This window comes from Motacilla alba, chromosome 1A (assembly GCF_015832195.1).
Source record: "Motacilla alba alba isolate MOTALB_02 chromosome 1A, Motacilla_alba_V1.0_pri, whole genome shotgun sequence".
NCBI classification, from domain to species: Eukaryota; Metazoa; Chordata; class Aves; order Passeriformes; family Motacillidae; genus Motacilla; species Motacilla alba.
Genome location: NC_052031.1, coordinates 70,713,793 through 70,740,475, shown reverse-complemented (window position 1 = coordinate 70,740,475; position 26,683 = coordinate 70,713,793). Strand labels below are relative to the sequence as shown.

The following is a 26,683-nucleotide window of genomic DNA, read 5'->3' as shown; positions in this document are numbered from 1 at the left end:
TGCACCAAAAGGCAGGGATTTTATTTTTATACAATAATTTGTGAGCAGGATCAGCCTAAAGCACTCAGGAAGTTGCCTATCTGGGGCTGTCATCTTGCACAGTAACTGCATTTTCCTTCAGTCAGATCTCACAGACTCACACTATGCTCAAGTTAACTGTATTTATGTGCATCACTTTGAGTCTCACTCTCCCAGAGTGGCAGAAGGGTCAGGGAAATTCCCTTTCCTCTTTTAAAACCCTGCAGAGGGTTTGAGGGACTGATGGTGGAACTGATGCCCAGCTCAGTGCAGCCAAGCACACCTCACACCGAGGTGAGGAATATTTATTTTTCCCACATACTGTGTTACAATAGGATGTATGATGCAATGCAACATTAGGGTTAGAGTGATTCAAAGGAAATGCTGGAAAAGTAAGGCTGAAAATCAGCTTTCCTTTGAAATAACTTTAGTGTCTCTGCATCTTCTTAACAGAAATAAGATGACAAATTATTCCCTTCCTACCAGAGCATTTATTCATTCTTTTTTTCCTGGGAAATTTAAGAATACTGGACTGATCTGGATCAATTAAATCCCTTTCAGTACAATAAAATTGTATTGATCAGCAATGCCTTATTATTTTATTGTGAATAATAATGTGACAGCATGGTTTTTGATTTTTTTATTGATAACTAATATGTCTGAGACCTCTAAAAGTTCCAAGCGGCATGATTTATCCTTAAACATAAAATATGGTAAGTAATCTTCCCTGCCCTTCTCCCTCTTAATAAAAATGCACAAGAGGATGCTTCTCAAAATCTGGGATGCATTTCTGTTCTTTTTTCCTGTCAAATAATTGTCTCTTTTCTACAGATAAAGACTACCATTCACAGCCAACTGTTTTATAAATGGAAAACTGAGATGGAATTATGATTGAGAGGAGAGTGGAGCTGTTAGTTCACCAATATTCTTTCTGTAATTATTTCTTTTATTATCTGCACATCCCAAGAGAAGTATTGAAAAAAAAAACAGAGAATCTTGGAGTGCCTGGAGCAAGAAGTAGGAAATACACTAATCACACTGCCATTCATCACATCTCAGTCCTGCTTCTGGTGACAGTATTTGCTTTTCCCAGCAGATGTTTACATATGTTCTGTTTGCATCTGCTTTACTCTCCTCTTGGTTAGCACACTTGGAATGGCACATCAACCAAGAGGACTCTGAAAGCACCGAGGTTCTGCCAACGCCTCGGTGACTTCACACACACACATGTATGTAAGATATGAAACACAAAAAGTCATGCACCAACCCACCAACAGTAGACTACGATCTCCCTTAGCCACTCGGTTTAAAATAGCTTTTAATACTCAGTTTAAAATACTCCTGAAGCCTTTAGAAAAGTCTCCTTTTCGAGGCAGGGAGACTTTTTTGGTTAAATACATCTGCATTAGTGGGCTGCCACAGCCTCTCCACCTCCACAAGCACACGCCCTGGCAAAATCAGCTTTGCCAGCGTTTGGCAGCATTCATCTTGGGAAGGACAAATAACGAGCAGCTGGCTCTCGGTGTGTTCAGAGAACCCCCACAGCCCCAGCAGGTCACTGCAATTCTCTCTGCAGCGGCACTGAGGCCAGACTGAGACACGACAGATCCCCAGAGCACAGTACCTGGTCCCCAGCGGGAATGGACTCCCACCTGCGCTTCAGCAAGTACAGAGATTTCCGGCTCATCGTCCTCAATCTGCTCTAGAGGCTTTGCCAGACTTGACAAAAAAAGGCTTCTGTCCCAAACCAGCGGCAAGAACCTTAGTTCTGACTCCTGCTCTTCATGGCAGGCGGCAGAGCTCCCCGAAGCACGCGAGTTTTGGTGAGCTGCAAGGTGGAGAGTGGTCAGAGCCCAGCTTGTGCTGCTCCTCTACAGCATCTGTGTCCTTGCAGTGGCACAGCAAGAGGCAGTGAGCAGCTCCCAGCCACCAGCCACCTCGCAGGAAGGAGCCTGGAGTAGGTAGACAACACCAGACGCACTCAATCTGAAAATAGCTGTTGCTTAGGAACTGGAGGGGTAAAAACGCAGCACCTCGGATGTATAATTGAGAGCTTTTGTAGTTAAAGAGAATTAAAAAGGCTGGACCTGTGCTTCTCTCTCCATCATCGTGATTCTACAGTGCTGGATTGCTCGATTGCACTGACTCTGGGGCTACGCCTACATCCCCAGCAAGCCAAACAAGCCTTGATGACAGAGCAACAAATTACTCCCACACAGCCAGGAGCCCTGTAAAAACAAAAACGTGTGCACGGAGTGTGCCCTGGGGCCCACCTGAAAGATCCTGGCACTATCAAGTACTGTGTTCTAGTAGAGTGATTAAAGGACAATTTGCATATTTTTTTCTGCAGAGCAATAATATTCCAAGGATGAATTCTGCTAGTCACACTTATCTTGGGGCACGTGCCAACATTACAAACACGTATGGATATTCTCCCCTCACATGATGTGGTTCTACAGATTGCAAGTATATATTTGAGAGACATTTCCTTAGGTGGATTAAATATTCCTGAACACTTCGGAACTTCTTTAATTTGGAACTGAGTTTCAAAGTTTCATGCCTAAATTCTTAATTCTAACATGTCTTAATCTTTAAAATTAAGCACAAAATGTAATGAAATTCACTTTGCACTTCCTGCTTCATTTCAAATCCACAGAGAAAATTCCCAGCATGAAGCACTTACAGCAGGCAGTGCTGTCTTCAGGGATGAAAAAAGAAAAGAACAAGTGTGTAGCCAGGAACTCCCTGCTCTTTGTAAGGCAACCTATAATTCCATCTAATTAGAGCAGCCTTAATAGTATAATTACTCTAAAAGAAAAGGAATCCTACAACATACATACACATACATGTGGGCAGTCTCAAAAGGGGACCGCAGTGACGGCCACGGTGGAAGCCATGAGCAAGTTAAATATTGTAAAGACAGCTTTTTACTTGTGCCATTAACATTCTATTGAATTGCAGATGCTTATCACGAGACAAACTGCTGCAAACAGAAATTCCCGAGGGCCTCAGTGAATTTCATTTGAGATCCATCTCTACCTGGAGCTACAGCACTGTGCATTTCACTCCTACGTGCAGGAAAGGAACATGTTTTCCAGGCGGGCCATTAAGGAGTGTGACATGCACTGTAATAGCTTCCTCTCATGTTTCAACACATGCCATAGAAAACCTACTAGCTCTTAAAAAAAAATCCCCTTCACTGAATCAGAGCTTTTTAAATGAGTCTTGATGGAATAACTTCAGGAGTTCACACGTGGATTTTAGTTTTACGTTATGGTAAACCAGTGATTCCACCTCCCTTTTTTTCTTCCTAGGTTATAAGGTATTTAAGTAGAGCTAACACATCACTCACCTTAATTTTTCAGCAAGACAGTTTTTTTACAACAGGTGCATTTTTTAAAGGACACAAGCTGGCAACAATGTAACTGAACCACAAAAGGATTTAAAAAGTCTTTTCTATTCTGCAAAAATCAGAACCTCCTTAATTTCTCGTAACCTTTCAAGGAACTTAATTAAATTAGGTTTGATGCTGTTCCTATCTAGAAGATTTTCAGAGTCATGGAAAAGAGAGAATCTAAAGCTACAGTGGAACAACTGAGGAACACCTTCTTCTCTCTAATGAAAATTTTCTTCCTTCTCTTCCTTGGTTTCTGTGTCTGGGCACTAGGGTAGCACATGGTAATCAGAAAGCTTGGGTCATTTTGGGACTCTTCATCAGGAACTGCAGCGAGAGAACAAGGGGGAATGCCTTCAAACTGCCAGAGAGTAGGTTTAGAATAAATGTTAGGTAGACATTATTTTCTGTGAGGGTGGGCAGGCCCTGGCACAGGGTGCCCAGAGCAGCTGTGGCTGCCCCTGGATCCCTGGCAGTGTCCAAGGCCAGGCTGGACGGGGCTTGGAGCAGCCTGGGACAGTGGAAGGTGTCCCTGCCATGGCAGGGGGTTGGAACTGGGTGATCTTTAAGGTCCCTTCCAACACAAACTGTTCTATGATTCTGCATTTTTCTCTCCCTACCTTATGATAGATCCTTTAATGCTTTTATGACACCTCTGGACTGTCATTTGTACCAAGTATCCAGGTGAAAATCCATCACCTGAAGTAAAATCAAGTACAGAAGGCTGGAACTCTAATCATGCATTTATGTTTTTTCAGCTCTAGATGGGAAAGGCTATTTTACCCAAGCAGGAAAATTCCTGAACATCCATATTGGCAGTGATATCTTGTTTGCAGCAATTGTAATAGATAACTACAAGAGACAGTTACTACTGATAACTTTAAAATGGACTGTGATCCCATTAACACTACTGATTTAATTTCCTTCCAGTGACAGGCCAAGGCCAACCAGTGGCCACATGTGGCTTCTGTGCACCTCCCCACCCAGTCCTACACCTGGGTCAATAATGAAAGGATTCATGGTGAGAGAGCCATCCAAGTTTTAACAAGTTTGCCAGGTTAAAAAAAAAAAAACAAAAAACAAACAAATAACAAACCACCAAACAAAACATCCCCACACTGTTTGAAACTGCATTGCTTTGATGTCCTGATGGAGACAGCTGAGTAAGAAATGCTTTCTGCATACATCTAATCCATCCTTCTGCTACTGAAAAAACCTTTCTGTTGGGTGACTCAGCTCTGTCTGGATCAACTGTTTGAATTACAGCTCAAAAATTGTATTAATGAAAGCTGTCATGGTTTTATGCCCTTTTCCATTGCTCCAAACCCCGCAAACATCAACGAAATTAACAACTTTGCCAAACTCAGATGGAAAACTTGCTTGAATGCCTCAAATGTATGAAAAGCCAAAATCAAACCCGTAATACTGAGCAACTGACCTGTGAGCCTCTGGGTCCTCGTTTGTGATCCCATTCAGAATGCCCCATGAGCTGCAAAACAAAGAAAAGCAGAGCTAAGTGATAAATTGCACTCATTAGTTCTAATTGAAACACTCATGCTTTTATATCCACCGCACATTTTTCTTGGAAATAAACAGGTTTGCTTTATGATTTATCTCACACAGCTTTCAGTTTTATAATGAAGCCATGTAACATTGTACCTTTGCATTCAGAACCCAAACACGTCTGGCATCACAGCTCTGCTCGTGTCAATAAAATCCCCACTGCCACGGATTCAGCTTTAGCCAAATGTTTAATACTGATCTGGCAAAAGGACAGCTGGTACATCAACACGGAGATTACCAAAACCAGGGCACATCTGATTAATCAACAATGTACATTTTATATCAGACATGATGATTAGCAACACCTTTAAATCTGTTTCACCACTGAATTATGGGGGTTTTTGTACATCTACTCTGGGATTTCTTCTGGGCACTGTCTGCCCCTACACAAAGAGGCATTGCTTAATTCAAATATAAAAACATGTGAATGAAAGATAGGAGGGTTAATGTGACATGCACTGACTTACAGTCAGGAACATTTTCTTGCTCATTTTTCCCAACACTCTTTCCCAAAGGAAATGCCTTCCCCCAGTTCAGAGGTAGGCAAGGAGATTTACAACCCACACTTATTGCAGAACATGCTTTCAAAACACTCATCCCAGGACGAGAGGTTAAAACTACTCTGCAAAACCAGGAAAGCCACATGCATCTCCTATGATGAGACTTTTTTATCTTCTCCATTAACTGTTCCTACTTATCCTTTTCTTTCCCAAGGGCTCCTCCTTCTTTTTCTTAAGTTATGACTTACAACTGTCTACCTCCATAACTGGAGACAAACCACACACGCAGAGAGGCATCAAAAATCAGAAATCTCACATCATTTTTTACCTGATACAGCCTTGTGACTGGCCCCCTAATTTGACTGCATTTTTTCCCTATTTTCCATGTACTCTTGGTGGAAACACTGGCTCTGCTGGGTTTCCCTGTTTGTTCTTCATTACTGCATGAAGCACAGCTTTGATGTTTTTAAAATAAACAACTGTAAATAAATAACTGGTGTGCAAAAACTACCAAGAGATGCTCTTACCAAAGGTTATGTGCTTCAAAGAAACCCTGCCAGAACCCTCCTACCTGTTTCCTCTGTGGACCAAAAAACCCTCTTCAGTTTTACTTCTTAGCCCCTGTGCCTTGGGAGAAAGTAACTCCTGCTTTCTTAATTCACTTGGCTAAAAGAAAATTAATTCAGCTCGAGTCTGACCACTGGTGGTTCTCAGGGTGATACCTTTACCTCCAGGTTCCTATCAGTGGAATTAGCACAAAAAGTAAGCCTCACAGTCAAGAAAGAAGGATTAATTCCAGCCTGGCTGTGGCCACTGTGGCTCTCCAGGCTCCACAGACACTTGGCAGACACACCACACCTTCAAACCCAAGGGTGGCATAAGATCCCCCTGCCAGGTTTTTCATGTTCCTGCCCTCACTGCACCCATAATGTAATAAACGAGCAATGAAATAGGTGACTCTCACAATTAAAGAACAAATATTATGTATATACTTAGAGAATTTTTTATAAATTTATATTAAATTTATAAATTTATATTAAATTTATAAATTTATTTTATGTTCTCCCCCTTTCACGTTGTTCTCAGGAGATAGCTGGGGCATTTAAAAAAGTCAGCTCATTACTACAGCAACACCTGACCTCCAAACAAGATGTCAGAAAATAATCTCCACCACCAGACAGCAAAGAAAGAGTCAATAGACAAAGCTTTAAGAGACACCAAAGAGTTAAAAAACAGAACATCCATGAGCACATAGTAGAGAAAATCCTTTGCTCACAGCACTGGTTTATTTTCTCTACTTAGTCTTCTGTTGTAATTTTTGATAAAGTTTTAATAAACCTTTCTCAAATTTTTGAAAGTAAATATCATTTCTCACGATAGCTCACTGAAAAGTGAAAGGTTGCTTTCCTACTGCCACCAAAAATGAGAGGTGCAGTCACAGCCAGGCCCGGAATCACTGCTCCCATGTTTAGGGATGCTCCCAGCGCAGCCAGTCCCAGGAAAGCCAGGGTGGTTACCTGTGATCACCACTACTCCTCACACCTAAATCAAATCCTCTGAAACATTCCTTCACCTCTGGGCAGAGTTTGCCCACCCTGATCCCTATTCCTGCCCGGTGCTTCCCACCTCCACGGCGTTTTCAGCCTGCTCCTCCTCCTGCCCAGCCTGCAGGCAGCTCTTGTGCCCCCATCTCCAATCCTGCCCCTCCACCACGTGTGGGCAACGCTGGGGGCTGCACAGGCTGGGGGCTGCAGGGAAAAACGAGTCCAAAGGCTGTAACAACTCATCCCTGCTCATTTCCCAGGGTCCAACTCCCAACATCACTCACAGCAGAGAGGCCAAAGCCACCAGAGAAGCAGTCACAAACTCACTGGAGCCACAGAGAGAGCCCTTCCTTACTCTGTCACCATTTTATGAGCAAACTCCTTACAGCAATTAACACAGCCCCTGTCCAACTTAATTTCTCTACAAGGGTACCTTGGTGGAATCAGCCACGTTTGTATCTTTGCTGATCAGTTGTCCCCAGCATAAAACAACACCCACACCACTGTTCTCTCCCTGAGTGTGGATATTCTGCTGAGTGACAGGGGCTGTGGCTGTCCCCAGCTAAAACAGGCTATTCTCAAGCATTATATCTAATCCATGACCTATGAAACCAACCTTTTCCTGCTGTTGTTATAAAATCTTACTTGGCTTTAAAATCTATTTCTCCCTCGTTATCTAAAAAACTGTGCTCATCTCAGGCTAGAATGTTCTTGGCATGGGGTGGTCCCTGCTAACACAGGAGTGGAGGAATGAAAAATTAAAAATGAATGAAAAATTAAAAGGATACTACACAAAAATGCCTCAGAAAGAAGAAAACCCCAGAGGTGATGACAAAATCTCTGCCAGGGCAGCATTCTACAGAGGGATGATTGCCTCAGTGTGACACCCTTCAGCTCAACAAGCCACACTCTGCTCAATTCCATCTGAACCTGATTTTATTTTCATGGAGAAACAGTAAGTGCTGGAGCATGATACCCAGAAAAGGAGGAAAGAATACCTGAACTATTGGGCAAGGTAGAAATCATGATTTCCACAAGCTGAATAGAAATCAAAAAATGAGGAAAACAGGATTAAAAGCAAAAACAAAGCCCCAAAACAAACAAAAAACACCCACAAACATAAAAAAACCAAACCAAACAACAAACCAACTACACTCAGAAAAAACAGAGCGTGTGCACAAATCCACTTGAGTGAGTCAACCTCCTGAAATCATGGAAAAAGAAAATAATATACTGCTTAATTGGTGCATGCATGCAAACAGAGATACTGACATAAAACTGCATTTGGAAGTAGGGGGATTTATGTTTATCACTAACAGATGGGTTTGCTCCAGACCCCACCACCTCCTCTGAAAGTTCTCTGGAATCAATTTGGTCCAGAGTGATGATAAACAGCCTCAGAGCATCAAATCTATTATTCTTACTGACCAGGCACCTAAGGCTACGTGTATCAGCAGCAGAAAAGGAGGGCTAAAAGCGAAATCAAACTCCCACACAGCTTATATGCATGCAGTCTCTCTCAGAAGAAAAGGAGCTACTTTACATTTCATCTGAAACTGTCCTGGAAACCCATCTCTGGCAGTTTTAATGCTCACAGATGAAAGCAGCTTTTAGCAAGCAGAAGGAGCCTTGCATGCTCAGGAATGCACAAAAACGTGGCTTTTGCTAGAACCCACTGCTTGGTGCCACCCGGATAACTGCTCTCCAGGGAAAACACTCCCCCATTCCAGCGAGGGTGAGCACTGTCCGTGCAAGAGGAAGAGGAGTGGAAAAGACCCCAGTACCAAACTCCCAGTCACAGACAGAAAAGGAGAAGTGAAAAGGCTCATCTCCTTCTGGAGATGTAGGGTGGGGGCCTGAGCTCTACATTTCAGGTTTTTGCTATAATCACCATGAAGTTTCTCAGCTTGTGGCTTTAAAACTTCTGTCACTAATGCAGCAGTACCTTCAGAGGAGTAAGGAATGGTGTAAAGGACTGTCTACGTTACATCAGATTTCTGAGATACCCATCCTGAAGTAGAACAAAGCCGTTCAAAAATTAGCATTTTCAGCCCTCGCCTCTCTAAATGCAGTTCTTCTCCTATATGGTTATTTAATTAAAGCCCCAGCAAATGATTACATAAGGATTTCAACTTTCATTAAAATTCATAAACCATAATTCTTAGCCTCCTTAGTATTAGAGAACTGCAAGAAAATGTGACCCACACAGACTGTAGAAGATCTAAGTAAATCTAAAAAAGACAGAAAGTAAAATATGACAATTTAAACTTTTTCAGCTGTTTATGAGTCCTGTTTTTCCCTTATACAATCTTTTCTGGACCAGGGTTTTAATTTTGGCACTCTTGAAACAGCAATACTGCTAACTATGCAATGGCTGGGAAAAAAATGAGATTAAAAACTCCAAGAAAGCCAACCAGAAAAAAACACCCCCAAAAATGAGTCAGAGTAATAGGAAAGGCATAATCTTATTATAAGGACCTCCACAACTGAGCACAAGTCAGGGAAAAACCCCAATATTTAAAATACAAGCAGTGCCATGTATATTCTTTGAAATGGAAGAGAATCCTCAGCAGCAGGATGCAGCAGCATTTTGAAACCATATGGACTTATTAAAGCATTGTTTAAACTCAGCACAGTTTCATTAGAGGGAATGAGCACAACCTTTCCTTGCAAGGATTAAAGAGGACCAATGAATTAATTATATTTAGTGTTTAATAAAACTCTTTAAATCAATTTAAAGTCTATTCTAATTCTATTCCAATTATAGTCCATTACTCTGGAATTTTACTGTGACACTTATTTACATGTACACAACACTTTTACTGTTCTAAAAACAACCAGATGGGGAGGGCAAAAGTGAGCTAAACCAGCCAGTAGTCACCAAAGACAATAAATGGGATTCAAGAAGACTGACACAAAATCACGCAGTCCAAATGCACGTGAGAACCTTGCCCCAGCTCACTGCCTCCTTCCCTTGGATTTTAAAGATTCAGACTGTGGCTGGATACCTCATTCCCATTATAGTGAACATAAAAGACTCCTGCTCTCTCTAGTGGAAGGTGGACACAAGGCAAAGCACAGGAATGTGAGAGAAACTGCTCCTCTGCTCCATCTGGGATTGGAACCCAAGCACTTGCATCCAGCATTTCCCACTGACCTGGCTGTCATACATGAATAGGGCAGCCTGAGATCTCCCAAACAGCTGAGAACCAGCAAAAGTGCCTTTCTGCCACTCCTGCAAGGATTTAGCACATTTCGTAGTGGTAAAAATGAATTACCAATGAGATTATGAGAAGTTTTGGCTGGGTGGTGGCCAGCAGCTTCAAGAGTTGTTTATATTTGGGAATCAACATTGAGAAGAGCAAGATAGGAGTATCCAATCAGGCTGGCACCTGGTTTCAACCTTCACCAAAATAGCAGAGCTTCTATTTAAACACGAGCATAACATCTTCCCTCTTTGGGAGAGATTTAGCTGAATGGGCATGTTGAGGATGTGAAACAGTGTCTCACTGTTGAGCTCTCTGACACTGCCTCCTTACAGCTTGTGCTGAATGGGGCACAGTATGATCCATATTCTCTGAATACGGGTATTAGCCATGCTCCAGCCAGGATCATATTTCCACTGGTAATAAGAAACTGTTTGTTACCAGCATGTAGGCACAAAATGTTCCCGATAAGTTCTTTTTTCGGTAACGAAAAAAAAAAAAAGAAAAGAAAGCACAAATTATTTCCTTGATTACATATTAGAGGAAACATTTATTTTTACAAACATGCAGGAGTCAGGTCACACAGAAGCTAACAGGGTGTTTTTGCACATGCTATTTTGAGTAGGATTCCTTCGATCTGATAGACTGTTCCCTGCATTTTCATGGTGATCAAGATAAATGAGATGATTTACTGACTCGATTGATTTAGGGAGGGAATTTTGGTGTGGACACCATCAGCAGGAGTAGCTAAGCAGGCTGGAGCTGCTGAGATTGACCACTGCCAGATCCTGATAACATAACAGGGGAACAACTGGCTGCTCTGACCACCTACTCCACCAAATGGCAGAACCTCACCTTGCCCTGAGGCACCCAAGGTGTCAGAGATGCTGAGTGATCACACACAGCCATGTGCAGGCCATGACACACAGACAGCAAAGGGCTCCAGTATTTGGGAAAACAATCCCTTTTCCACAGCCCCTGGCCAGCTCCCAGGGTCAGCACAAAGCACAAGATGTCAGAGCTGTGCTGCTCAGCCAGATGTGTGAGCTTGTGTCATCACAGCCACCGTGGAGAGGAAACTCTCCACCCAAACGCTCCCAACATCCTCCAGCCCTGCAAATCACCAGGGCCAGACTCAGCTCCAAGACTGGTGAAAAGAAAAGAAACAACAAAACACCCAAACAAACTAATTCACCCCAACAAACCAACCAAAGTAATAAACTGGGGGTGAGCATTTAAGAGCCATTCAGGGGCTTCCTAATCAAAGGCATTGTTTCAAAGGTTTCTGGGCTGCTGGACAACAGCTGGAAGCAGAGCTAAGCTTTTAAACACACAGCAGAGGCAGAAATGGAACTTGGAATTGCTTTGAACTGGAGGCAGGGCACCAGGTACAAGGATGGGTCTGAAGAGGAGCTGCAGTGAATGTCTGTCACCATCATATTTTCTGAGAAATCCCTTCACCAGGATTTCTTCTCCTGGGAAGCTGAGAAGCCTCAGGAAAAAAAAGAAAACAATAATTATCTGATTTGCTTCTCCTGTGCTCTGCTGCTTTGGAGTGTGTTTGCAGATTGTTTATCCAACAGGTGGTTGTTTCATTGGTTTCATGTGAATTGTTTTGACTTAATGGCCAATCAGGGTCAAGCTGTGTCAGGGCTCTGGAGAGGGTCACGAGTTTTCATCATCATTCTTTGTAGCCTTCTGTCTGTATCCTCTCTAGTACAGTTTAGTATAGCATTGTTTAATATAATACAGTAACATAAAATAATAAATTAGCCTTCTGAGAACATGGAGTCAGATTCATCATTTAATAAATTAGCCTTCTGAGAACATGGAGTCAGATTCATCATTTAATAAATTAGCCTTCTGAGAACATGGAGTCAGATTCACCATTTCCTCCCCTTGTCGGGGGACCCCGAAAATACCACAAGTGTCTTCTCTGCAGGCTGAGCCCCATGTGGGGATGGAGTTAAGTCCTCTGAAGCTGCCACCCTGGGGAAGCTGGAAGTCCTGGAGGGAGCTGCTGGGAGAGCACCAGGCTGGGAGGTCAGGGAAGGAGCCAGAGCAGTGCCAGAGCTGCCGAGAGCAGTGCGGGTCAGGCAGACGCTGTGCCGAGCAGCATGATGAGCAGGGACTGGAGAAACCAAGGCCCTGGAGAAGAAGCAAGGCTGAGGGGAGCCCCATGGGCACAGCAGCACAGGGGACAGCCCAAAGGCAGCAGCAATGACTGTCCCCAAGGCTCACGGCAGCAAACCGCCCCGAGCGCTTCAGTAGGGACGCAGCTCCAGGGAATGAGCTCATCCCTGGCTCTGGACACACAGCCAGAGCCTGCGTTCTGGAGGAGGCTCTCATGGCAGCAAACAACCTTCTTATTTCCAGACAATAAACTGCAGCTGACTTCTCCAGGGAGGAAGGACGCAGGGATCCTGGTTTCCTTACGAGGGACGCGGAGACGGGTGGCACAGCGGTGGGCTCAGGGCAGCTGCTGTGCCCCCTGCTCCACAGCACCCCTGGAAATGAGCAGGTTTCACTGCAGAGAATGTGAAGCTGCTGGGAAGTTAAAAAAAAAAAAAAAAAAAAAAGGCAGCAAACCCAAACGTAGGTGGGGAAAAGAAAAGGCACAGGAATATCCACCTCCACACCCTGTATCTGGTTTTATACAAATTTTTGTCACAACTACTTAAACAGATGACAGTAGTAAAACAAATCCATGCGTGTTTCTATTATTTTCACTCCTACCACTGAATTTCTCAGGTCCCTATTAATCCTTCACACATCAAGGAGGATTTTAAACAACAGGTTTGGGAGGCAGAGCTGTAGTAAAATAGAGAAAAGACCTGATTTTGAGGGGAGTGGAGGGTGGAAGGGAGGAGGTGGTGGGGGCTTTTGCCCCTTTTTTATTTTGTTTTTTTTGGAAGCAATTCTTATTCTTCAGTGATCCTCAATGATGGATTCCACACAAAGAGTTACTTGCAGATGTACTACAGATTTTTTAACAAAGGTTTCCTAAATTAATAATCTTAATCTGGATATTTCATTTCAGAATAAATGAGTAAAACAAAATTATCATATATAGATTTCTTATCTCCTTGAACTGATCTGGTAGATAAATAATAGGTCTATTGATCTGGCGGACTAGTATTCCACAAGAAAAAGTGTTCACCACATTTTTCATATACTCATTTTCCCATTCTGAGCATAGACATGAAAACCAAAGCCTTAGAGAAAAAATGTCTCAACTGGTGAGATAAAAGCTGTGGGCACAGCTACTCTGACACCCTCCCAGCTTAGCCACAGAGATAATTTACCAACAGTCACTCACAGAAGAAGATTCCTTAGTATGGGAATGCCAGGGCAACACAGCCACGTCAAGAGTGCTAAACATAACAGCAAGTTAACAAAAGAGCAGCAGTATATTGATAAAAAGGAGAAAAATTACTATTTAAATGTTGCTTGCTATTCACAGTGCACACATAAAGTTCCTGGAACTCACAGCTACCCAGGCAAGTCCATTCTGGTGAAATTAAGTTCCTAGAAAAGTCAGTCTTTATTCCCCCTTTTGGGAATCATTCACTGTGCATTAAGAATCCCACTCACAATACCAAGCCTGGCTCAAGCTTGAGAATTAGACAGCTACTGCAGCAGAGTTAGCAAAGTCTGGAATCATGCTGAGGTATCTAAAGTAAATTTTTCTTTTGTTAAAGAGTCTAAAGACTTCTACAAAACAATCTGCTCTGAAATGTATGTTCCCAATTCTATTCTCTCTTTATTGCTCTCTCTCTTTCCATCTTTTCAGAGATCCTGGTGTCACACAGGTGTCTCTGCACTTGGTGCTGCTAACACAAACCTCCAAGGTGAGCTGTGCCCTTTTAGGCCAGTTACCAGTGCACAGAAGGGTCTCTGCTTCCACAGAAATGCCTTTTTTGCACAGCAATTAAAAACCCACTGGAAAAGCAGGTAAAGGTTTTCAGGGATTTTTCAGTCAAGCTCTGATTTCAGGTGGATCACCCTCAATATGAAAACGGATCGCAACAGCTCATATGGAAAGCAAATTAACCCAATGAGTTTAACAAGTGCATTCATCAAACAGCTGACCATTCTCTGGTAGTTTGCATAAAAATGGGAATTTTCCAATTCAATTCCCAGTGGATAAGTGTCTACCTCACAGGAAGAAAAAAAAACAACCCAAAGAAAACCCCAAACCATCACAAACTGACGTCCTTACTGGCAGTCTCAGCAGAAAAAAGCCCTTAAGGACTGAGTAAGCATGGAGGTTTCACCAGACATTTAACCTTTGGAAGTGGTTCCAGCTCCAGCAAGGGAACTGAGCCACTGCAGCAGGGACAGGGACACATGTGACTCATTGGTGTCACCTCTGCACTTCCCTGTGCACACAGGATGGCATTTGTCACAGCTGCCAGCTCCAGCCTCTCAGCAGAGCAGAGTCGCTCACAAAGAGGAAGGGGGCAGAGACTGAGAGAGAAAACATCCTAACTCCAAGTGCCTGGTCAGAGGTACCAAAGTGGCAGTGCCACTGTGCCCCAAAACTGGGAATTCTGTAAGCAGCAAATGCAGCAGCCTGACCAAACCAGATCTGTTGGGATACCACCATGAGCTCTTCCCAAAAATAAAAATAAAAATAAACAACAAACTTTGCGTATGGTAATGTGGCAACTTAGTGTCCATCTGGTGTGAAACACAAAACATGGTGACCACAGGAATTGGTCCCTGGTGAGGCCAAAACAGAGTGAGGCAGAAAGCCAGCCGTGTAACACAGCTCCAGCAGCTCACTCCACTGAAACACATGAACTTTAATGGCAGCACTGAGGGATGGCTGCAATGAAGCAATGAAAATTTCAAGATAAAGAGAATTTGGCCTCCCACAAAGCAGGCTGACCCACAGGGCCTTCTCCCGCTCTGGGAGCAGCCCTGAGTCTGGGCAGGTGAAGCCTCAGCTTCCAGGGCTGGCCTGGAAAAGAAAAAAAAGCATTGCTCTGCCAAGGCTTGTTTCAGCCTGACACCCACACAAAGGAGCCACTTCTTTCATTAACACCCCATTCTCCCGGTTCTGAGCCTTCACAAAGCAGAAGAATAGCACGGATATTTCAACAGCTAGATCCCAGCTAGCAAATGTCCTAAAATTACACTGTAGAGTCTGGTAGCTTACTAAAAAACCTCAATGTCAAAACTCAAAGTACATTCAGTTTAAACACACCCTTGGGGGGATTTTATACTAACTACTTTCTATTTCAGACTATTCACTTTTAGCTCAACCAGCGATGCTTCACCACTCATCCAGGAAAACTCCCCTCCCTGCCACCCAATCTCAATCAACCTGCCAAATTAATTATCACCCTGCGTTTGGCTATTGCTAAGAGGGGGGAAAAAAGCAAATAGATGAACGTGGCAGTGACCCGAGCAGAAACACATCCTCTGAAACGGAACTAATTCAATCAGCTCAGTGATCTTCTTCCAGCACGACACGTTTCACCCACTCCATCCCCAAGCAGCCCAGCTCTCCCTTCTCCTCCAGCTGTCCTCGGCAGGGAGCTCACATGGGGCTCAGATCCCTCTCCAGCAGCAGAGCAGGGATCTTTCCTACTCATCCTTGCAGCTGCATGGTTTAAAATAAAGAAAAACAAAAAAAAAGAAAAGAAAAAAAAAGAGCCAACTGCCGCACAGAAAATTCACAAGGAGAATTTCCCACTGACATTTACATGCAGATTCCTGGCCACAGAATGTGTGTTTCAGCCAGACAGCAGTAGGATTTCATTACCTGCCTCAAATTTACGGGACCACAGGCACCAAAACTTAGGTGCTCTGCTGGCTCTGTGGAATGAGCAGAGCAGGGCTCTCTGGCTCACTGGCAGAGCAGGGCTTGGCTTCTGACAGCCCAAGTCAGGCCTTAGAGCAGAGCTGTCAGGACTAACACAGAGGAAGTGCAGGATTTGTGGGGTTTAGATCAATGCCATGAATCAGACACCAAACCTTGTGCTAAGTGCATTCCCAGCCTAGCAAGTCCATGTGCGTGCATGGCCACAGCATTTGTGACTCTGCTGACTCTAAAGGGCCTAGCTCAAGGAAATACACACATTTTTAGTTCTCCCACCCTACAATTTTAAGTGACAGTCCCGTTGTAATGCACGCAAAAACACCTCTGGGCCACAAATGTCCCCGCTACTGGAATTGGCACCAACTCCCTTGGGGTCATGCTGCCAGGCACAGCCTTGTGCCAGCTGATCCCAGCACGCCGGAGCAGTGGGAATACCCAAAGCTGTAGCACCGGGGCAGAAACACCAGCCTCTCCTGCCTCAGTGCACCTCACCTCCCACCGCCCTCCCCCTTCTGCAGAACACATCCAGAGCACCATCAGAATAAGGCAAGGCAACTGCAACAGGGCACGAAACGCCAGGTGACAGCCCCACACCCAAGTGAGGTGTCCCTTTACTACAGGGCTGGAATATCAAGTCAATCCCACCTTGCTTTTCCCCCTACATGATTTTTAACACATTCTCTGCTTTCTTAGACATCACAAACAGACAGCAGCGCTGGAATCTGGCTGCCTGCACGGGATCCCTGTGGGGTCAGGACGCAGGAGCCCATAAAGGAGAGCAGGAACAGCACAGCAACAAACAGAGGCAGGACTCTGAGTCATCTCTAGGTAGGTGCCTACACAGGCAACAGTTTGTCATTCTCCCCCATCTGCTGCTCCAAATCACACACACATGCTGTCACATGTGCTCTTCCCCATCTGGATGGCAGAGATGCTGGGTACAAACAGGCTAAAGCCAGCAAGATGCATACTGGGCTTGTGCTGGACAAGGGGGAGCTGCCAGGCACCTTCATCCACCCTGAGAGGAGAGATTTCAGTGCAGGGTTCTAGAAGTCAGAGTAAAGACAGATTTTTTTCACAATGGCTGTACGATTTTCCCATGATTTGAAATCCTGCCTTTCAAACCAGTCTGACTCTTAACAAGCCTAAGAGGAGAGATTTCATCCACCCTGAGAGGAGCGATTTTAGTGCAGGGTTCTAGAAATCAGAGTAAAGACAGATTTTTCACAATGGTTGCAAGATTTTCCCATGATTTGAAATCCTGCCTTTCAAACCAGTCTGACTCTTAACAAGCCTGAGAGGAGAGATTTCAGTGCAGGGTTCTAGAAGTCAGAGTAAAGACAGATTTTTCACCATGGCTGCACAATTTACCCACGATTTGAAATCCTGCCTTTCAAACCAGTCTGACTCTTAACAAGCTTTGCTCCTCAGATTTTATTTTTAAATAAAACCACGTATGTTCTTTTAGAGGGATATCATAAAACACATCCTCCTGCAACACTGGCTGCCAACATTTCATTCCATGTGGTCACCCAAGTCCTGTTTCCATCACATTTCCACGGTGTCACAGCAAAAGCAGAGCCCACCAAAGATGCAGTCTCTCCCAGGGTGTAAAGGATGCACAGAATATACAATATCTAGGGGGTCATGGTGCACCAGGAGGCATTTTCAGAGTGAGGAGGAGAAAGGCAGAATAGAAATTTGCTTTCAAAAATAAAATATAATAAAATAAAATAAAATAATTGCACATATTTCAAAATATGTGCAATTACTTGCCCCTCCACCACTGGTCCTTATTTTCCCCCAGAATTTTATTCCTTGAATGATGCTGAAATATACTTTTAATGCAAACTTCACCAATAAAAGCAGTTTCCACTTCTTATTGACAAGCTGTTCAACATTGCCTGAGAAATAAAAGCTTTTGTTTTATTAATTTCATTGCAATGTCCCCAGTCCCTTCATTTTGTTGCTGAAAAAGTAATTTAAGTTCCTTTTTCCTGTGTCCCAAATACCTTTTCTTTCATCTTATGTTCAATTTGTGCAAGAATGCTCTTTTGATTCAGCAGATGTTTTATTTTACTAGAAATATATCACTTTACCCTAACCAGGAGGGTCTACATGGAAAGGTATTTATATTTCTAACTATCAAAACAAAAAAAACAAAAAACAAAAAACAAAAAAAAAAAAAGAGGGGAGAACTCTGCTCAGAGCTAAGTGGCTCTGCAGCTCTGGTTTTCTGACTATGAAAAAGGAGCTCTCCAGCTCTGTATTGATTACAGATTCAATCCTGAGCCCCTCATGCTAACATCATTTTCATCAATTCAGCGTGGCCTGGAGGTTTTCCTTTGTTTTTCCTCCCGTGCCTGGGAAGCAGCCTGGTCTTCCAGGAGCTGTGGTTAAACACACTTAGTCTGAGTTTTGTAAAGTGGCTTTCAGTTTTTGCTATTATCTGTCAGCTGCAAATCAGAGAAATCTTAGTAGGATTCTCCACTTCTAAAGCATTTCCAGGCCACCATACAAACTTGTTAACTCAGAACCTTCCTGAGGAAAAAAAAAAAAAAAGTATCTCCATTTCACAGATGGAGAATTGAGGCATTTACCCAGCACGGAACTGCAAAACTGCAATAGAAACTAAATATCTTCACTTCATGGGATCAGACCTTGGCCTTTGTTTTGATCAACTGTTTGTGTCTAAGCTCTTTTTTGGGGGGGAGTCAAGGGTATACACCAGGGAACAGAATTATTCTTATTTCTGGCTGCCAGGAGATCTTATCACTCTTTCTGAAAATGAACTGTTCAGCCCTCTAAGTGTCAGAAGGAGGACAGGCTTCATGTGCCAACAACCTTCTTTTAAAGAAAGTCAAACAGGAAAGATAGAAAAACTCAAAGGATAAAAAATTTACATTTATCCCCTGTGCCTGGGCTGAACTCGGGCATCTTGCAATCCTCTTTCCTCAGTTAGAAGGACTTCAGCTAGAGAAGATGACTTGAGGAAAGTGAAAAACTTCACAGCTGTGCCCTCAAGCTTTCAAGAAATGGAATCCACTCCAGCTCTGCCCATGGATGCAGAGATGAAAAGGGACAGGAAGAGATAAAGAGCCAAAATGCCAGGAGAGAACATTCTCACAAACCCCTCTGATTCACTGAGGTGTGGGAAGCACCTCTGACATCCAAGTGTTCATGACAAGAGCTCCGTTTTCTTCTCTTCCATTTTCAATTTTCCCATGCAATTCCTTTTGTCAGAAAGGGAAATCACAGATAATTGCAGTTTACCTGCTTTATATCAGTCTAAAGACCCAAATTCCACAAGCTGCATTCCGAATATCGAGTGCCTGCATGCCTTGGGCTCTCTCAATGGGTCCCTTTATTAGGACAAAAGCTCCTTGAAGGACAACCAGGGCCACCAACAACTTTGGTTCAGGTCAAGGTGACAGAGGCTGAGAAACAGATGCTTTAAGCTTGGGAGAACTACAGAAGATGAAAAAAAAAAAAAACAAAAAACCAACTTCCCTTCTCATACCTAAATATAGAACATAAATAAAAATGTATATAACCAAAATAGTTTCCCTAACCTTAGACTTTTCCTCCCACACATCCATCCTGTTCCCCCCACCACACGCAGTGGAACCAGCATTTTAATTTGCTTTTAGGGAAAGACAATTCAAGACACGCAAAGGTGAATATTGCCAGTGCCAGTCTGGAGTGTGACACTGGAGGACATGATCAAAGAGGGGAAAAGGGTTCCCAGTTCCTTGTAGTGCCACTTTTTGTTGGCCCTATGACTAAAAAGTGGCATCCAGCCTCCATATGCATGATGCTCCCAACATTTTCCACAGCATTAAATACAGAGGATGGAGAAAAAAAAGTCTGTGGAAGTACAGGCAGTGCCCACACTGATAACTACTGATAAGCTCAAAACATCCTAATCTCTAGAGACAACAGCACTAAACACTTGTACTGTAACTTACAGAAGACACAGCTGGGTTATTTTCTGCTGCTGTAAAAAATCACAGCATTTCAAGTGTTACATCACAGCATTTCATTTGCTTAGAAATTGCACTTCCTGCAATCTGAATCATAGAAAAAAATCTTCAAAATTAGTATGGGAGGCAGGAAGGGGAGGGAAGGAAAGAGAAAGAAAGGGGGAGAGAAAGGGGGAGAGAAAGGGGGAGAGAAAGGGGGAGAGAAAGGGGGAGAGAAAGGGGGAGAGAAAGGGGGAGAGAAAGGGGGAGAGAAAGGGGGAGAGAAAGGGGGAGAGAAAGGGGGAGAAAGAGAGAGGCAGAAAGAGAGAGGCAGAAAGAGAACCAAATTACATTTTTTCCAACAGAAAGAAAAGGCTTTTGACTACTAGGACTGCAAAGAGGAGAACAAAAATAAACGCAAGGACTGCAAACTGAGTATTCATGGCTGATCTGTGGCTGCTGCCCCAGCACTGGTGGGAAACCTGCTGCAGGGTAAAGCTCAGCTCTGCCTGGTACCCAAAGGCAGAAGAGTAGATATGGTAAAACATAATAAACATCATAAACAAGCTGCATCCTTCCACTCAGGAGGATGGGCAGCACAGGACAAAATGCCAAAACTAAAGCAAGCTAATGCTAAAAATAACTTTATCTCTCCTTCTTTATCTCAAGGGCCAAATAATCTCAGTCTTACTTGAGAAGACTAGGCAATGCCAGCATCAGGAAGGTCAGAAAGCATGTGAAAATTTACCCAGTCGCTTATCCACTGCCTAAATATCTGCTACTGCAACAGTACAGAATGGCACAGAAACTCCTCCTGTCTTACAAATACATGCCAAGTCTTCATTTGAAGAGCATGAGTTGAAAATGCACTTTGGATACTACAGATTTCATGTCCTCACATCCTAATACACAAGACCTTGGGGTTTTTTTCTTCAATGAAGTAGCCTTCTGGTTATTTGTTAAAAAACTGATTAGTGTTTAATATGAAGCATCTTGTAGAGAGACAGATTAAATCCTTGCAATTAATTAGGAAATAATTCTTTAATTCCAGATTAATGTCCCCAGAATGCAAAGAGCACCTGCATATAAGCAAATAACACAACCAGTTGACTTGACTGGAAGATTAAACCTGGGTTTCTTCAAAACTCAAATGCTTCCCAAATTGAATCAGCTGAAGATTTTGGTTTTGATACAAGTACTTGAAGGTAGAAAGAGAATATTTATCGGACATCAGAACATCCTTTTTCAAAATTTCAATCTCTAGGAGAAAAGCATTTCAGTTTTGTTTTACTACAGAGCATTGAAATTAAAATCTGGAAGGAAAAAAGCCTCAAAACTCAGGGAAAAACCCCCCACAAGCGTTTCAAGTTGTAAAGGGTTTACTGACTGAAATGAGCTTTTCTGCTGCTGTCAAACTTCACTCACAGAGTTTCTCAAGATATTCAGGTTGTGTTTCCTGAAATGCTTCCAGAGACCTTCCTGCAAGTCTGGTCACTGGGCTGTGACCCTGCTTCTTGGGCAGCTCCTGAGCCACCGTGAGCAGCCAGATTTTCAGAACTTGCAGGCTGCTCAGTCTTCCTAAGGCCAGGATGCAGAAGCTGCACCCCTGGAAATGAGAGGGGCAGGGAGAGGCAGCCAGGAGAGGCTGGGAGCAGGAGCTGGCAGCAGCTCACAGGCAGCCTGAGACCCAGCTGGAGATGTCCCTGCAAGTGCTGTGCTCCTGACAGCTCCCAGCGCTGCAGCCTGGTGTCCTTGTCTCCCCGCTGCCAGGTGTGACACCCAGGGCAGTGCAGACATCCTGGTGGCACAGGAGCACTCCAGCTCCCCTGCTCGAGGCCAGCACAGCGTGTCCCTGGGGCAGAGCAGCAGGGAAACCCTTCCCAAGAGCCAGGCTGAGAGGAGCAAGGAGATCTAACAGCATGTGACCACCAGAGAGCAGAGAATGAGGCCAGAGCCTGAGCCACAGGCCAGGCAGCACACCAAGCTACACGCCAGCAAATTTAATTAATTAACAAATCCTGCTATTGAATGGGGGGCAGAGGGAGAAGAAGCAATATCCTCCAAGCTCATACAACCACCAGGTAACCAAACAATGAACCCAGGCCAGAAATGTGCCAGGAACGTGGCAAGCAAATGGCTGCTTTTGTTTTGCTGTCTGGGATTCCACACCAGGGAGGAATTTCTCTCTTGCAGGACAGGACACAGAACTCACCCTTTTGTCTAGGTGATACACCTGACTGCTCAGTGGGCAGACAAGTGTCCACTGGATTTTTATTTGGTTGTTTTGGGGTTTTTTTTTAAAGGCCACACTCATTCAGAGAATCACAGAATGACCAGGTTGGAAGAGACCTTCAAGACCATCGAGTCCAACCCAGCCCCAGCACCTCAACTGAACCCTGGCACCCAGTGCCACATCCAGGCTTTGTTAAACACACCCAGGGATGGTGACTCCACCACCTCCCAGGGCAGAACATTCCAGAACTTTATCACCCTTTCTGTGAAAAACTTTCTCCTGATATCCAACCTGTATTTCCTGATACCCAACCTGAATTTCCCTTGGCACAGCCTGACCAGTGTCCTCTGGTTCTGTCAGTTGCTGCCTTCTACAAAGGGATGCAAAATCCATCCCTAAATCTAGCAAACAAGCAAGAGACAGTGATTAGCCAAATTAGCTGCTCCCATCTTCTTTACCAATCTTCTCTAATTGCTCCCAAGTCCTTTTGGGAACATCAGGAAGCAGTAATTTCACTTAGAGAAAATGCCCATGGGATTAACTGTACCAGGGTAGAGTTAATTCAGGATTTTTGTCAGATTCTGGCCAAAACCAGCAGAAAACACCCAAGATATGGAAGTGGTATGAGACAAGGTTAATTTGTATCTGGAGCAGTCAAGAAAAAAGTGAAAACGAAGAGCCCAGACTTCTTTCTAGCTCTTGTTTTTCAAGTTCATTAGCATCTCTCCTATGCTAGAACCATTTCTTTTCAGTTTTTACCTCACAAAGTGCATTGCCCAACAAACTCCTGGCTGCTAAAAAGTGGGAACTATCTACTGCTGGAGATTTTTTTTGCCCTAAGAGGACACAGTCAGTACAGCTCCAACACCTCAACTTTCAGCAGCCAGAAAGTTGCTTTGTCACTAAATGCAGCTGCAAAAAAAAGCCAGAAAAACAACTCGCTGCATTTTAAAGTATTAATTTCCCAATGTGAGGGAAATTCTTATACTTGGCATAACACATGGGGGCCAGGTGCTATTGAATCAGCTCAAGGTAGAACTTTCCCCCAGCCAAAACTCAGTTTGAAAATTCTTTGGGGCAGAAGAAAGTGTGGTTCTGTCCTGGTTCTGTGCTGCTTCTAGAACAAGGGGAAATCCTAAGGGCTGCTGTCCTGTAAATAACAAACCCCAAACCAGCACTTGAACAAAGAACCTCTCTGGCTACCACTGTAAATATGGTTTTAACCAATCAATCAGCCTGAAAGACTACAAAATGGTCAAGGATGATTATTTAAAGTACCAGTTATCACATAACTGATAGAGGAACAGCATGACTGTGCAGCTCTTAAACCAGAGATTAGATGCCTAGACCTAAGAAAAGCTTATTATTGAGATTGTGAGGCTGAGGGGGAAAAGAGGTTTTAAAAACACACTCAAATAGCAACCCTCCTTGAAAACAACCATGTTTTTTATTACTATCCTGTAATACTAAACTAACACGGTGAAAAAGCAAGCAAGCAAACAAGATTGAATATCTACATGAGGAAAAAAAAAAACAACCAACTGAGAAAAGTGGGCAATATTGAATCTATTTTGAGAATATTTTTAAAAATAAAACTTTCTTTTCATAACAGGAACAACTGCTCCTGACAACTTATACATGAAGCAGATTTGAGCTCAGGCAGCTACAACTCCTATCAAAGAACTCTACGGAAAAACTTACATCGATATCAAGTGTCTGCTTTTCAGACTCCTCAACCTAAGGGCTGATTAGGTTTAGAAAAAAAAAAATTTAAACAAGAAGATGATGAAAAAAGAGGCCATGGCCCTGGCATATGGTATTATAAACACAGGGAAGTGCCAGTATAAACCTTTATCAGGAGACTGGCTTCTCTGTCAAGCCGTGCCTTCCTTCCAAAACATCCCTGCTGCCACATGTCTGCATCCAGCCAGCTGCAGGCCTAAGAAGAGACTTCTTATTCATGCTGTCTAATGTTTTACAGGTTTGCCACGGGGGTCACTGGCTGGGAGTCATTTACGTCACACCCCAGCAGCCTGGGAGAGAGGGGAGCCAAGAAATGCAGGCTGCTGGAGGAGAGGGGGGCGAGGGGAAACATCACACTGGGAGCTCTGTGAGTCCAGCTCCTCACTGAAAGCTTGGCTGCCCAACCCGCTCTTCTGCTCTGGGACCTTCCTGCTGCTTTTACACTCAGGGGAACAGGAGAAATTAAGTGCACATACTTAGGTGAAGGCTGCTGAAAGGCTTTATTCCCTCCGCTCTTGTTGCACGCATCGTTATTTGCGGTGACTCTGCGAGCAGTTCTAACAGGCCAGCCGTCAGTTTTTGTAACCTGCCTGGAGCTTTCTGTGTGTTTCTAAGGAAGACAGGCCACACGTGTGATGCAGCCTTCACCCGAGCCAAAGCGGAGCTGTCTGGTGAAGTCAGTTTTTAAAAGAAAAACTGCTACCCTACCCTCACAGTCGATCATCCTAACCTGGCTCTCTACGGGGTTTTGGTTTGGTTTTCAATCAGTCTCCACTAGTTGTAGGAAAATGGCTTTTCAAATTTGTGTGCTATTACAAAGAAGAGATTTACTCCCACTGGAGCCACATCTGAAAAAGCAAAGGACCAAATCTGGAGCAGTGTCTGGAGTGACCAGAGCATCTCTTCCAACTGTCTGCAGTCCTGGAGGCAGGGAAATATTTGCCTTTCCTCCTCATTCCCTTTCGCATAAACACAGAATGACAGAGATGGGTGGAAACATGAGGGCAAGGTAAAAATTTGCCCTTTTTGCTACTGGAATGATTTGCTCATTTAATGGCCAGTGAACTGAGTGTTGAACAATTCAGTCTTGCACACCAGATTCAGAGCCATGCCAAGAAAACCATGCAAAGCTGCCATGTAATTGCCCAATAAGTGATGAACAACAAAGGCCAGAGCTTTTAATTGTTCATTTCCAGTCAAGTCAATATTTCAAGGGCTTTTTGAAAGTGCAGGTATTCTGTTAGTGTCAAACAGAACAGGGAGGGGACACTCTTGAAACCTTTTCAATTCTTGCTCCACTTTGGGGAACTTGGGGCTTTTGTTTTCCTTTCTGTCTGTCTCAGGGGATAGGAAGCTTTTTGCTTCAGTATTGGCCCTTCCTTTTAAAGGTTTCAAACAAGCCCTGCCCAGTCAGATACTCACCTTTTTCTTTTTTAAATGCTAGCAGGTCATTCATGAGGCAAGATATTTTATTTAGTTAGGAAACAGCTGCAATGGAAAGTAACTAGGAAAATATGAGACAGGTGTTTCCATGGAAAGTTTAATAGCCACAAGAGTTATTTTACTAAAAATTTAAAAGTTTGAAGTTTTTAAAAGAAGTTTAGAAAAGTTTTAAAAGTTTCAAGTTTTAGACTTAGTTTTGGGGGCTTTATTTTAAGAGAAGGGACATCAAATGTCTATGTTCCTTTCTCTTACCTGATTCCTGTCAAGTTATGATTTGAAAATATGCATCAAAATATGGTCTGCTCTAAGAGCTCCTTGTCTTGGAGTCAGACAGCCAGAGGAGAGCTGCACTTGGCACTTGTGAAACACCAGCCCTACAGACTGAGCCCAAAGTACCAAACAACACCTAAAAACCATCAAGGACAGAAGAAGAAAGTGAAAGCAACACCAAAGGAGCAAAAATCCTGATGCTTTTAAGTATGTGAATTGGTTCAAAATGATGCACATCTAAAAGATGCAGCACTAACACTTGCAGGCTGTAGATGCATCATGCTCTGCATAAAGTGCAGCAAACCTCTGTGCATCCCACCCATGCACAGCTTCTGAAGGGAGAGATGAAGAACCAAACCCAGAGACAGATCTGTAAATATAGATAAATATAGATCTTTCAGGTCAGCAATCTCTAATCAAGGCTGAAAATAGCACTTCAGAGCTATGGTGCACTTTACAGCATGTTAAAATTAGTGTTCTGAGTGCTGAAAGTGCAGCAGCTCTGCTGGGAGTGCTGTTAATGAGTGTCCAGAAGTGTGGGACTGAGGTCCTGTGCCACAGACACGCACACACTCCTGTCAGCTAACCTATAAACATTCTGTGCACCAAATCCAAACTCAGTCCTGGTCTATTTTTTGCCATTCTTCCCATACAAGAAACTAAAAATAGGTCCATGAGAACCCTGCATGGGACTTGGCTCTTCAAATGTTTTAACTCCAGCAAAAAAAAAACCCAAAAAAAACCTGCCCAGCACTGTTTATAAAGAGATTCTTCAAGGGTTTTCCAGTGTGTGGATGAAGGATATATTTTATATGTAGATGCACACAAGATGAGGGAATGATAACCCTAAGAAATTGTGGGAACACACTGCTGCCTATTTACGTATTATTTCTCAAGTTCATTTCTGTATTATTTATTAAGATAAAAACAAAAACATGAAGAAAATGTGGGCATGACCTCAAACAGGTATTATGAAG

General features: G+C 43.4%; 1 protein-coding gene across 4 annotated transcripts in view; it reads right to left on the bottom strand.

Moving 5' to 3' along the window:
* The window catches only part of PDE3A (phosphodiesterase 3A), a 224,408-nt gene that overhangs the window by 73,416 nt on the left and 124,309 nt on the right, over nt 1-26,683 (bottom strand). For 3 of the 4 annotated variants that reach the window (XM_038154345.1, XM_038154344.1, XM_038154347.1), the window contains exon 2: nt 4,851-4,901. In XM_038154345.1, coding sequence (XP_038010273.1) covers nt 4,851-4,901 — 51 coding nt within the window. Of the gene's footprint in view, nt 1-1,642; nt 3,378-4,850; nt 4,902-26,683 lie in introns of those variants that run through there. The other variant, XM_038154346.1, reaches the window with a different exon arrangement.